General features: G+C 59.0%; 1 protein-coding gene across 1 annotated transcript in view; it reads left to right on the top strand.

Moving 5' to 3' along the window:
• GALNT9 (polypeptide N-acetylgalactosaminyltransferase 9) overlaps window positions 1–13,842 on the top strand; it is a 91,567-nt gene that overhangs the window by 28,040 nt on the left and 49,685 nt on the right. Inside the window, exon 3 of the mRNA XM_033837895.2 lies at window positions 12,034–12,200. Within this exon, the coding sequence (XP_033693786.1) occupies window positions 12,034–12,200 (167 nt within the window). The remainder of the gene's footprint in view (window positions 1–12,033; window positions 12,201–13,842) is intronic.

Here is a 13,842-nt window from a genome sequence, read left to right on the forward strand (position 1 = left end):
ATATACTTTAAATTTTTTGCTTAAGCAAATTTGCACTGGATTTTCTGCTTTTTAAGCTGAAAGGGCTCCACCCGATGTGTGTGGTGTGTCACTGCACACTCTCCTGTCCTCGGGAGCACTGTCCTCCCATGTCTTGCTGGGCCTGGGATTTGCTCAAGCAGCAGGAGCGATTCTGGCTTTCCCTTTGAGGATTCAGATCCCCCGTAAGAAACCTCAGCCTGCCGAAATAAAAGCTGACAGAGTGATCAATCCCAGTTGTCACTCTCACGTCACAAAAGAAGACATCAGGGCGAACTTTGAAAGAGCTGACCTTTACACTCTGCCTTAATTGATAGAAACCTGCTTTACAGAAACTCTGATTTGAAGGGGCGGAGCTCTCTGCCTCCCTGAATTAGAGAATGTGGATTTTATCTAGTTACTTACCTGGTTGTTTATATCCCATTTCTTCCCAAAAAAGAAGCGAGGAGGCTTTGGCGCCAGGCACATGGGCAGACCACCCCTCCTGCCCCCATGGGCGATGTGGCTGAAGAATCAGAAGTGGAGAGGGGCCTTCCCACGCCCCTCCCCCACGCCCCTGCCCCCAGTGCCCTCCTGTCCCACAGGCTCCGCCCGGGGCCTCTCTGGAGCTTACTCAACCCAGAGCTTCCCTCTGCACGCAGGGGGCTGCATCATGGGGATTTTTCAAAGCAGTGACAGCCCTCATGAGAGCCTCGCTTAAAACACGGGCTCCAGTCCCCCAGGGGCCTTTCTGACGAGGAGCTGGGGTCTTCTCATGAGCATGACCAGGCATCCAGTCTTCTATATTTGGAAGTGAGATCTTCCCTGACCTTTAGTCCTCCAACAGGAATTCCCCTTATTGCCTACCATTCTGGGGGCTGGGTTGGTAAGACTTAAAACCCAGTTTGAAACGGCTGAAGCAAAAAAAGGGAACGTATTGGCTCAGGCTCTGAAGGGTAGGCTTTCAGGCACGGCTTGATCTAGGGGATGCCGCTGTTACATCAGCTCTGCCTGCCTTCAAGTCGGGTCAGTCAGGATCCTGGAAGGAAATCGGTGACATCCTCAGGAGGGATGTGGGCAGAATCCAGGAACCCCACGAGGGCTGTGAGGCACCCAGGGAGCGCAGCAGCGGCTGAGAAAGCTGCTCAGTGACATACAATATCCTGGAGCCTGATGTTCTGCAGTGGGCGGCGTCAGAAGACTTTTCCTGAAAAAGGCCGTGTGTAAAAACCCCCCTGTTTTTCTTTACTCTCACAAGACTGCCACACTCACAGCACTTGTGACATCAGATGTGTGGGGCTTTCCCACACCAGCCAATTCTCTGACACCAGCTGTGTGTCCTGCACTTCAAGTCAGTTCTGACACTCTCTGCCTGCAGTCGGCGTCAGACCCGCAGGTGCAGGGCTTAGATGCCAACCTCAGCTCCAGGCTCTGCCCCGGCACTTGTGACCCCTGCTTGGCTTCAGACACTTGCTAGGACTGCGCACGGAACTCAGGGACACTTGTGTTTACTGGCGTGTTCTAGAATGAGGACGCGATGAAGGACACGGGGGAGGAGCCGGAAGAAGCGCTGCGCAGCGGGAAGCCTGGGAGGGTCCCGAGCACACGAGCGTCTGTCCCTGAGGAGCCGGGGTATCCCACGCTCCTGGCACTGGATGTGTTTGGGGCCCAGAAACTCTCCAAATCCCGTACTTCAGAGGCTTCATCACGTTGGCATGATCCATTTTTAGCTTCGCTTTCAGCCCCTCCTCCCCAGAGGGTGGGGAGGAGGGGCTGAAAGCGCCAACTTTTTTTTTTTTTGCGTTACACGGGCCTCGCACTGCTGTGGCCTCTCCCGTTGCGGAGCACAGGCTCCGGACGCGCAGGCTCAGCGGCCATGGTTCACGGGCCCAGCCGCTCTGCGGCATGTGGGATCTTCCCGGACCGGGGCACGAACCCGCGTGCCCTGCTTCGGCATGCGGACTCTCAACCACTGCGCCACCAGGGAAGCCCAACTTCTAATCGTGCTTCGGTCCTTCTGATGACCAGCCCCCAACCAGGAGCCCACCCAGAGTTGCCTCATTAGAACAAAACTCCCTCCCGTCAGCCAGGGACTCCCAAGGCACTCGGAGCTCAGTGTGAACACTCCGACCTCGCCCATCGCCCTGGAGGTTCCAAGGGTGCGGCTCTGTGTCTGAGAACCGGGCGCAGAGACCAGTGCATGTTTCTCGTTACTTCATGAGCCAGACAGTACCTGTTTCAGGCTTTGGGGCCGCGCGAGAGCGGCCACAGCCAGTAGGTACATGAGCGGGCGTGGCTCTGGCCCCAAAAAACTTTATCTGCAAATCCAGGAGGCAGCCTGTTGTGTGGCGTGATTTCCCCGTCTTACCTTCCTCACGTCACCCGGTGTGACCGATCGTATTTTCCAAAGGTGGACGCAAACCCCTCGTCTGGAACCTTGCCCCGCCCGCATCAAGAGGTGGAGACAGTGTCCGTCCCCTTGCAGTCAGGGGGCTTTTGAGGCTGGTCATTCCATCGAGGAGGGCGGACGTGAGGCTGTGGAGCTCTAGGGCTCCCCGCCAGCCCGGCAGGCGCCCTGGACCAGGGGCCGCCACGTTGTGAGGAAGCGCCTGCGCGCTCCGGCAGAGCGTCCATGCGGCCGGGCGCCGAGAGCCGGCGCTCAGAGACCCGCCAGCCGGTGCCGCCTCAGCCCCACCCGACGGCCCGCTCCACAGTCCCTGACCCGGCACTGCCAGCCAACACCTGGCAGGGGGCCGCGGCAGGAAACGAGATGACGCCGACCCCGCGCTGAGGATGCCTGGCGCCCGCGGGAGGAGGCCTGAGGCTGGCGCTGCAGCGGGCTCGCTCGCGGGCACCGGGGGAGCCTTGCGCTCCGCAAACAGCAGCCGCTGCGCGTTGTCACACATCGGTGGCCGTGCCCGGTGCCTAGGGGGCCCTCAGGAAATATGCGTGGAGGATTAAATGAATCAATACATAAACGCAAGCTCTGTCTACGCCCGTTTGAAACTTTCAGTTTGGTTTCCTGAACAGCCTTTAGCCCCCGGAGCCCATCCATCCAATCTGGCAGGTGCAGTCATCAGAACACACGCGGGTGGAGGAGCGCGTGCGTGTGTGTGCAGGCACACGTGCGTGGGCATGTGTTCCCACCTCAACTGGCAATTCCATCCACTCTCAAACCGAAGTTCTCTACCTCTCTCCATTGGATGCATTATTGATCTCCCTCTGCCTGGAGGCGGGCAGCTTTCCTGATTAAGCGGTGGCTTTGATTATGCCGCAAAGCACATAACAAAGGTCTTGATTATTAAGACTGGCCCACGGGATAATGGAAGGAAGACTGGCAAACCCAAATTAAACGGCATCGTAAAAATGAGCGGCCTCGTCCGAGGCCCCGTCCTGCGTTCCCGTGCAGTGATGCCCCCCCCCCCCCCCCCCCCCCGCCTCGTTAGGGCTGGAGAAGTCTTAGTGCTGTGAACCGTCTCTGCTGCGCGTGGCTCGGCGGTCAAGGGTAATGAGTGTGGATTTAGCGGATGGTGATCGCGAGGCACTGGAAACAGGCACCGCATGCCACGTGCCAATCCGGCTCCACATGGGGGCTCTGATGCCACTGGCATTGAGGGTCTGCAAGTGGAGGCAAGGGTCCCAGATAACGGGATGGAAAGCACGGTGCTGTCAGGGAAACGGGCTGGTTTCTTTCCTCCTGCTGCAGCCAGTAGACCCCCTTCCCTTCCCACCAGGCCCAGGAGCCCAGGGAAGGAGATGCTTGGGGAGGGCGGGGGCCCCTCAGCTGAGGCTGCTCCTCCGCCTGGGAGGCTCGCCGAGGGGAACAGGCCCCACCCGCTCACCCTGCTGTGTGCCGGGCTCTTCCTGAGAGCCAGCTGGTCCCCCTGCAGCAGGGTTGGAGGCTAACAAAGCCAGACAGGAAAATCGGAGGCCACCTGCCCCGTGGCTCCGTCTCAGCTGGGGATTTGCTGGGAAGGGCTAGCCCACTCAAGGGCCCCGTGGAGGGTCCACTCGACGTGGGGCTGCCCCAGATCCCGTCGGGGGCCAGACAAACAAGTACCAGGGTCCCACCTCTCCCTTCCCTTCCACTGACCACCCTAAGGGCTCACTGATGATCCCCAGGGCCCTGCTGGGGCTGCTGGGGCAACAGAAGACACCTGCGCTGAGCTGGACCCTGGCATGGGGCGGGTCATCGGCCTCTGGCCCAGCGACCGCAGGGACTGCCCTAGGGAGTGCCTGGAGGGGCTGGAGGTCGCAGGCCCTGAAGGTCGCACACTTGGGCCCCGATGGACCTCACTGCCCAGGCAGAGACACTCCAGGTGGGCGCAGGGGTCCTCTGCAGCACTGCACCCAGGGCTGTGTGGTCTGGCCACCCTTGCAGTCCGCTCGCTCTCCTGGGCACGAGCAGGCCTCCAGGCAGCCAGACGGCGACCGGGCCTGTGAGCGCGCGACCCCGCGTGTTACTGTCCCACCGGGCTCCTATGAGGGGGGTGTGAGGGGCCTTTCTGTGCACGGGCCAGTGTTCTGTTTCTGACCGGCTTTTGCTCTGAGCTCTGAGGGTGGCGTGTGTGCTCATTTCTCCTTGAACACGTGGTGCAGTGATTCTCATGCATCTCAGCCCGTGTCTCTCCAAAGGTGCGTATGGGTCGCCCGCAGCTGTGAGTGAGGGCCTGGGTGTGGAAGGGTGAGTCTGAGACCCGTACTCACCCTTAGCTCCGCGCACAGGCTCCTCCAATGAATATGAGCCATTAATGTCTCCACAGAGTGCGGCTGTGCGTAAGGTGCCCGTGAGGGCGTGCGTGTGAAGGCATGATGGGCACGTATAATGCGCGTGTGCACACCTATGCTGTGTGTGCAGTTGTATGTATGTGTGTTTGCAGTGTTTTACTTGTGTGCACGTGTGCTTGTGCACGTGTGTAGTATACGCATGTCTGGGTGTGTGCACGTACATATTGCTTCTGGGGGGTCTTGCAGCCAGCTGCCTGGACGGATGGGTGGACTCAGGCTGGGAAAGACAAGACCCCAAAGCAGGAGGCCCTGGCGTTCCTCGTTGCTCAGGTTTCCTCCTCTCCACCTTCCCAAGCAGCCCCTCTTGTGCGGTTTTCTGTGGGGCTGCGCTGTCTCTGTGCCCATCAGGATCCTGCCTTGGGCTGGCAGGAAGGCCAGGCGTTGGCGTGGGATGCACTGGTCTGGGATTCCAGGCTCGCACCGATGTTCCTGAGAGGGCAGGAGCGTGTCAAGCCAGCAGGCAGCTGCTGCCCGGAAGGCATCCCCACTCCCCGGTGACGTGCTTCCAAGAACCCTCCTGACAGCTGTTCCCAGACACGTCCCTCTCGGCTTCCGATGGTACAGCTCCTGGGTCTGTGCTCAACCCGGACCCGTCTCCTCTGGCAGGAGATGGATGTGTGTCCTGTTGTCACAGGCAAAGCTTGCTGCCCCCCCGGGAGGCCACTGCCACTTCATCCCCTCTCCATCCTGCATTTATTTCTCCAGCGGCACAAAGGGCATCCCCATAAATTTCCATCAGTGTCGCTGCCATGGCCCCGTTTCCCCGGAGGCCAGCTGGGACACGGCGTGCGACGCATTCCAGTCACGACCTCGGAAGTGGCTTCGAGAGCCCGTAACCACTCCTGGTGCTCTGTGGGCTTATAAATCCTCTGTGGTTGAGGATGTCCTGCTTCTCTGGCTCCAGATGGGACATGCGAAGCCGAGCCAGAGCCTCTCTGGGGCCCACAGCCCAGCCCCTCCTCCGGCCTTGACCTGAGGGGGTGGGCGTGAAGCCGGCCAGCCTGCGGGAGGCGTCCAGCCTGTACCCAGCACCGTGCAGGAGGCGTCCAGCGCGTACCCAGCACCGTGCAGGAGGCGTCCAGCGCGTACCCAGCACCGTGCGGGAGGCGTCCAGCCTGTACCCAGCACCGTGCGGGAAGCGTCCAGCCTGTACCCAGCACCGTGCGGGAGGCGTCCAGCCTGTACCCAGCACCGTGCGGGAGGCGTCCAGCGCGTACCCAGCACCGCGCAGGACAGCGTGTGTCCAAGGAAAGGACAGAGCCGCCGGACTTTGGGGAACGTACCTGTCCTGGTTACGATCGCTGCTTAGTCGGCTGCGTTAAACCACGTTTTAATGTACTGGGGGGCAGGAGGTCAGGCGGGGTGCAGGGGGAATAGCCTCTCTGAGCAGTACTTCCTGAGACCTCAGCTGGGAAGGTGTGATGGGGTGCTCAACGGTGGGGGCTGGAATCATCTGGGGGGGCCAGCGTGCACACGCCTGGCAGCAGATGGACGGTCCACGCAAGCACCCACACGCGGACCCTCTGTGTGGCCTGGGCTTCCTCACAGCGCGGCGGCCTGGGCAGAGTTGCCTCTCTGGTGCCACATGGCCCCAGAACAAAGTCCCAGCACGCGAAGCCTCGCTGCTCTTCGTGGCTCAGCTCAGAAGGCGTGTAGCACCCCTCCCGTGGCCTGCTGGTGAGAGGCGGCAGAGCCCACTGTCGTGCAAAGGGAGGGTGGCAAAGTCCCAGGGGACTTGGGGGCTGTCGTCGCAGCATCTTTGGAAAGCATGATCTACCACAGCACCCATCCCGGACTGTCGTGAGGTGACGTCTGAGGGCACAAGGGCTAGATGATATTCCGAGGGAGGATGGGATTCCCCTAAAAAGAATGGATGTTCTGTGTCACCGAGAATGCTTTCAGATGGAAACCTAGCAAGTCTGAAGTGGCTGCAACAACCCCGGGATTCCTGACCTCAGATAGTGAGAAGTCCACGGCTTGGGGTGGTGGGCAGAGTTGTTCATTGGTGGTTCAACGACATCATCAGGGACCTGAGCTCTTCCCACCTCTCTGCTCTGCCACGCTCAGTGCATTGGGCTTATCTCCTCATGGTCACAATATGGTTGCCATAGCTCTCAGCGTCACGTCTTCAGAGGCCAAATTTCCAAAGGGCTAGAATAAATATGTTCCTACATCTTGTCCCTCTTTAAGAACAGAGGAATCGTTCCCAGAGCCCCCTACAGACATCCCCTCCTGTGTGCTGGGCTGTCTGTGTGTCTCACCTTGCACCATGCAAGGCAAGGATGCTTTCCTGCTCCTTCTCAGAGCCCCTCCAGTGTTTAGTTTGCTCAGTCTTTGCCTCTCAGGATGGCGGGGACACCCAAGTCTCAAAGAATGGGGTTTGCCTAGAATTTAGCTGAGGAGGTTGGCAGCTGGCTCTCTCCTCCTCTCGAGGAAGCCGAGGTCCCAAGCTGGGACTGTCTGTGTCCTAGACAAGGACAGGGTTAGGATGAAGCAGCTGGTGTCATCTCTACCAACAATGTGAGAAAGCCCCCAGCTCACCTGGACGGGGACGTCCTGAGACAGGGTGTGCAATGGCCAAGGCCAGACTAACGTCTGTGAGCACTGGACCCACTGGTCCCCTGTCTTCCCCTCTCGGCCTGGTCTGGGACTCTGGGGTGCGGCTGACTGGGCAGACTCCTCCTGAGGGGCGTTCACAAGTGTGTCCCTGCATCATACACATGTCAGGACCTGTGCAGGATCCGGACTGACAGAAGATCCATTTCAAATTGGCTTAAGCTGGAAAAAGAGAGAGAAAGGGAGAGACGGGGAGAGAATGTATTATTCCTGCAACTACAAAGTCTGGAGGAAGCACTGGCTTCGTGTAGACTTGGATTTGAGGCTCAGCTGATGTCATCTGGACCTGGCATCTCACCATCTCTCTGCTCTGCTATTGGCCTCATTGGCTTCATCCTGACCACTGGACGCAAGATGGATGCAGCTGCTCCGGCCTCACGTCCTATCTCCCCAAGGCCCCAGCCAACCTCTCCATGTCTCCGTGTGTCTGTTCCTGAGCCTATTGCTGAGCTGCCTGGTTCAGACCCAGTCACGTCTCCCCCGCTTCATCCAGGGGCTGGGATTCCACCCAGTGACTTAGAATGTGACAGTGGGGGGTGAACCACACGTGTTATGGGGGACAAGGAAGAGACTGAGCAGGACCACAGCAGACATCCACAGCCTGAGACAGGATGGACAGGACTCCGGCTGGAGTTCGATTTTCAGGGGGAGGAAGGGACCTAGGGAGGGTTGCACTCCAGCTAACATCAGTCACCGGGCACGCTGGGCTGGGTGCCGGGAGCCTCACGATGCTGGAACGGTTGCCAAATCCCAGCCCCCCCAGGGCCAGACCCCAGATCCTAGACCAGGGCTTCTCACCGGGCGATTTCACCCCGGGGCACATTTGGAGATGTCTGGAGGCATTCTGGGGTGTCTCAACCTGGCTGGGGGCCAAGGATGCTGTTAAGCACTGTATCACACACAGGACGACCGCCACAACAGAGAGTTCTCCGAATATCCAGCCCCAACAGTCCATAGGGCTGAGACTGGGAAACCCTGTTCTGGGTGGATTAGATGTGGCTCAGCCAGGACTGGAGAGACCCCCAAATAAGGCAGATGCCCCAAGTGGGGCGGGGGCACAGCCCTGTCAAGGGCTCGTGGGTGTGTGTGTGAGTGTGGGCATGCATGCGCCCGTGTGGTACGTGCACACGTATCCTCAGATTCAGCTCGAGGCTCAAGTGTAGACTTTTAACGTCTCCCTCACACAAAATCATTCAGAGCTCCGACACATGTCGCAGCTTTAAACGTGCACCTCATGCCCCACCTTTGATTCCACCAGGAGCTGTGAATGGAAGCTTCTTAGATGTTGTGGATTGAAGCCCATGGAGCGTCTGCCGTTCTAGATGCCGTGAAGCAGTGACCAGACAAACAGGGGGCCCTGCCTGGGGGCTCCCAGCCCAGGGGAGAAAGAGCAGAAGAGCAGTCAGTGACGTGGCCGTGGGGGAGGGCGTGCAAAGGCCCTGAGGCAGGAGCAGGACTGGCGTGCTCCTGGAGGCACTGGGGCCACGTGGGGCCATTGAGTGAGCGAAAGGAAACAGACAAAGAGGTCAGGTCAGAGGGGGCCCAGCTCACACATCCTAGAGACCACGCCCTTTCTCAGCGGACGGTGAGCGCATCCAGGAAGAGGGTCAAGGGAGAGGCGGGGAGACCACAGTCAAGGCCAAGGCTTTGCCAGAGCAGGTGGGCCAGAAATGGACCGTGTTCATCACTAAGGGGAGCAGGTGGGGGGCAGCAGGAGGGAGGGCTCAGGGCGATGTCGTCTGGTTCTCTCCCGACCTGTACCTGTTAGCTTCAAGTTTGAACGTAGAAATGTTACTCGGTCAAGTGGGAATCTTTAAAGTGTGTCACTCGTCTTCCTTCAGTTTTACGGTGACCAAGAGCCTCGGCGTGTGGGAATGCTCTGGGTGTCCCTCCGCCTCCGGAGGCTCTGGGAGGGGGCGATGGGGTACTCCTGCCCCAGGGCCCGAGTCCCTCTGTCCCGGCCTCTGCCTCACTCCTGGGGCCCACCCTGGGTCACCAGGTTCACAAGCTCTCAGAGCCGCCCCCTTGCTGAACTCTGATTCTTTCCAATCACCATAAACGTGGTTTATTTTCTGTCGGACAGGAACAGGGCTTTCAATTACAGAGGAGAACCTTCTGGCTCCGCTCAGACCGACTTCTTCCAGGGCTGCAGTGTGGCGGCCAGTTTTGTTTCCCCCGCCCCACCGAGTGCCTCCCGGGCTTCAGCGCAGGGACAGTCCCTGCAGGGTGGGAGGACATTGAGCCCTGAAACTGAGGCCGATTCAGGTGCAGAAGGAAACCCAGAAACACAGCACCTCCTGCCTGGAGGAGGGAAGCAGGGGCATCGTGGGACAGTCCCACCCAGCGGCCACCGGAGCTTGTGCGGGTGCAAAGGCAGGACAGGAGGACTCCGGCCTAAGGTCAAGTCCACGTGCGCTACTGGCCAGGTGCCTGGGGTCAGAGGCTGTAAAGAAAAGCTCAGCGGGAGGGTGGTAATCTTCCTTGTCTTCAGCGGGGTTTTAGGCGTGGGGTTCTTACTTCCTCACTGACGTCATACCTCCCTGTGTGTGAGGAACATCCCCTTCGATCTGCTCAATATTTACCGATTGATTTTTAAGTTTTGGGCTTGCACCACTCAGCTTGCGGGGTCTTAGTTCCCCCACCAGGGATTGAACCCGGGCCACAGTAGTGAAAGCACCAAGTTCTAACCACTGGACCACCAGGGAATTCCCTCTGCTCAATATTTAACACAACCAATTTTTTTTTCAACTGAGAAGGGGATTATATTATAAGGAAAACAGATTATTTTTATGCAAATTTGTGGTGGACAAAAATGAGCCATATATATTGCACGATTTCTAATTTAAACAACCTTTTGTAAGCTGCACATGTTTATAACACAATAAAGTGAGACAGCGCATCGCCCCATGGGAGACGTGCCCACACACTCCTGCCGCACCGGACGGCCCCGGTCCTAGCCTGGCTGGGCCCTCCTTAGCCTTTGGGTCTCATTAGGGTCTGAGTTGTGTCCCCCGACCCCAATGCACAGGTTGAAGTCCTGACCCCAGGACCTCAGGATGTGACTGTGTGTGGAGACTGGGCCTTTACAGAGGTGACTGAGGCAAAATGAGGCCATAGGATGGGTCCTCATCCCATAGGACTGGTGTCCTTAGAAGAGGAGATGAGGGCTTCCCTGGTGGCACAGTGGTTGAGAATCCGCCTGCCGATGCAGGGGACACGGGTTCGAGCCCTGGTCCGGGAAGATCCCACATGCCGCAGAGAAGCTAAGCCCGTGCGCCACAACTACTGAGCCTGCACTCTAGAGCCCACGAGCCACAACTACTGAGCCCACATGCCACAACTACTGAAGCCTGAGCTCTAGAGCCCACGAGCCACAACTACTGAAGCCCGCGAGCCTAGAGCCCATGCTCCGCAACAAAAGAAGCCACCACAATGTGAAGCCCGCGCACCGCAATGAAGAGTAGCCCCCGCTCGCCTCAACTAGAGAAAGCCCGCGTGCAGCAACGAAGACCCAACGCAGCCAAAAATAAATAAATAAATAAATTTATTAAATAAATAGATTAATTAAAAATCGCTCTATCTGAACTGTGTTTACTGTGAACTGCACACAGCAGAGCTGCGTGTGGCTGCGTGAGTGTGTGCATGTGTAAGTGTGCCTTAGCGCATGTATGTAACTTCATTGAAAAGCCTCTAAAAAAAAAAGAAAGAAAAGCCTCTGGCGTTTTAAGGAGAGAGTGAGTTTGTTTGCACTTATTGTAGCAGCCAACGTACTTGATTGGGTGCCTTCTGTCTTACTTTATGTTTTGTTCCTTTTTCCCCATTTCTCTAGTTTTGAGAGCTCCCTTTGCCCCTTTGTGAACTTATTCCACTGTCACCGGCCTCATCCCACACCCAACGTGGAATATTTTCTTTCCCTGCCCCCCATCTTTTCCCCTCCCACAGCCCTACAGCCAAGATAAGACCTTGGGAAGAAGATACTTCATCCTTCCATTTCACCCTCGATGCTAAGGTGGGGAGGAGGCCACGATTAGACTGCCCCGTGCAGGCATCGCTCCCGCTTCAACAGCCCTCGTCTGGCACTAGCGCTCCGCCCTCCTGGGCAGCCCAGCACTGTCTACTTAGACCCCACTTCAGGGGACAGTGGCCGCCGAGCGCAGGACCCACCCGGTAGATGCCACCTGCCCCGTGACCGCCCGGGGCTCAGTAGAGCTGGGCCTCGGGAGCTGACGTGGCTCCGGGCTGGGCTCTCTCCCAGGCCCTCCACTGGGCTGCACCGCGAGATGACTACCATTCCTTTCATCTCTCTTCCACGCCTTCCAAGGGCATCAAGGAAGAATGCTCTGTGTGATCCCAGTGGGACTTTAACCCCTTAAAGTGCAAGTTCCCTGCCTTTCTGCAGGAGACAGCAGGTCAGGCTCAGAGCCTTGAAGTCCAGAGCTTCTGAGACACACGTCACCGTGCCGTTCCTCTCACCGTGCTCGGTCCTTTTCCATCTGTGGCATTGCTGTCGCCCTTCCACTGGGAGTAGGACTGAGAACTGGTCCCAGCGGGCATCCCGCGGGGGCACCAGGCTCCCACCTCCCCGTCACATCCCGACACGGACCACTGCCCCCAACCCCGTCTCTCCCGCAGGTGCAGACAGATGACCTACTCGGACGACCTGCCCCAGATCTCCGTGGTGTTCATCTTTGTCAATGAAGCCCTCTCGGTCATCCTGCGCTCCGTCCACAGCGTGGTCAACCACACGCCCTCCCAGCTCCTCAGGGAGGTCATCCTGGTGGACGACAACAGTGATAACGGTGAGTGGGACCAGCCCGGCCCCCCGCGAGGGAAGCATGTCAGAGCCCTGGAGGTCAGAAGTCTGAATTCGGGCTGGGAGTCGGGCCACACTCCCTCCAGGGGCTCCAGGCGAGAGTCCTTCCTGCCTCGCCCAGCTTCTCCCGGCTGCCGGCATCCCTGGTGTCCCGGGCTTGGGGCCACACCCCTCCCACCTCTGACTCCACGTTCACAAGGCCTCTTCCCGGTGTGTCTGTGTCTCTCCTCTTCTAAGGACACTTGTCCTTGGAGTTAGGGCCCACCCTAACCCGGAAGGTTTTCACCTCAAGATCCTGAACTAGTTATATCCACAAAGATCCTACCTCCACCTGAGGCCTCATTCTGAGGTCCTGGGTGGGCCTGAGCTGTGGCAGGGTGCTATCACTCCTCCAGCCAGGAAGGCCCCCAGCGTGCTGAGTTCTCCCAAATGCTAATGGCACCTGGACAAAGCTGCAGTGGGAGCCTTGCTGGTGGGGAAGCTGGACTGGCGCTCACGGCCGGAACCTGGGCCCTTAGCGTGGCCCTGCGTCACCCTCAGTCCAGCCCAGCACGCTGTCCACACCCAGCAGGCACATGGGCTCCGAGCCCCTAACAGGGGTCCGGAGGTGCCCCGCCTGCCCCCGTCTGCGGTCCCCACACCGAGCCCTTGGCGCGCTGAGCCGGGCCTGCCGGCCCCTCCTCGTCCCCAGTCTCTCCCATCACAGCAGCCTCTCCTCCTAACCTCGGGAGTCGGGGGGCGGGTGGAGGAGAGCGGGGCGAGGCCTCCCAGAGCCCTCCAGGACGGCCTGAAGGAGCTCCAGCCCTGCGTGTGCTCTGTGTCTACGCGGGGGGGGGGGGGGGGGGGGGGGGGGAGCCCCGCCTGACACCGTCAAGGGAGCCGGGAGCGGGTGGCCGGCGCCGGCCTGCGGGGCCCTGGAGAGGGGGGACAGAGCACAGGAAGGCTGGCCTGCGGGGCCCTGGAGAGGGGGGGGACGGAGCACAGGAAGGCTGCTCCAGGAGGCCCTGGCCGCTGCGGCTGGGGCACCCCTGGGACCAGGGCTGCCCTCACAGGCGTGTCCACTGGAGCCTGGTGACTGAGGGGGAGGCATGGAGACGGGCTGCCCCGCACATGCCCAGCCGACCCGGCGAAGCTCCCGCCTCACTCAGGTGTCCGCTCGCTCTTCCCCTTTCTCTTTTTCCTGCCGGCTAGAGTCTGTCACTGTGGTGACTTACCTTGTTGCTTGCACTTTTGGCCATTGGGAGCTTCCTCACGTAGACACCTGCGCCCTCATCAGTTTTTTAATAATTTACTGAGTTGAAATTCTCATAACATAAAATCAACCATTTACAAAATAAGTGTAGAGTTCAGGGATATTAAGTACATTCACATCATCGTGCGACTATCACCATCATCATCTCCAGAACATTTTCACTTTCCCAAAGTGAAACTCTGTCCCCATTAAACACTAACTCCCCAGAGCCTGTGCTCCGCAACGGGAGAGGCCACAACAGTGAGAGGCCCACATACCGCAAAAAACCCCAAAAAACCCCACTAACTCCCCACCCCCCTCCCCAGCCCCTGGCACCCAGCACCCTGCTTTCCGTCTCTGTGGAGCTGTCTGCTCTAGGGGCCTCATGTAAGCGGAA

This window comes from Tursiops truncatus, chromosome 13 (genome assembly GCF_011762595.2).
Source record: "Tursiops truncatus isolate mTurTru1 chromosome 13, mTurTru1.mat.Y, whole genome shotgun sequence".
Lineage (NCBI taxonomy): Eukaryota > Metazoa > Chordata > Mammalia > Artiodactyla > Delphinidae > Tursiops > Tursiops truncatus.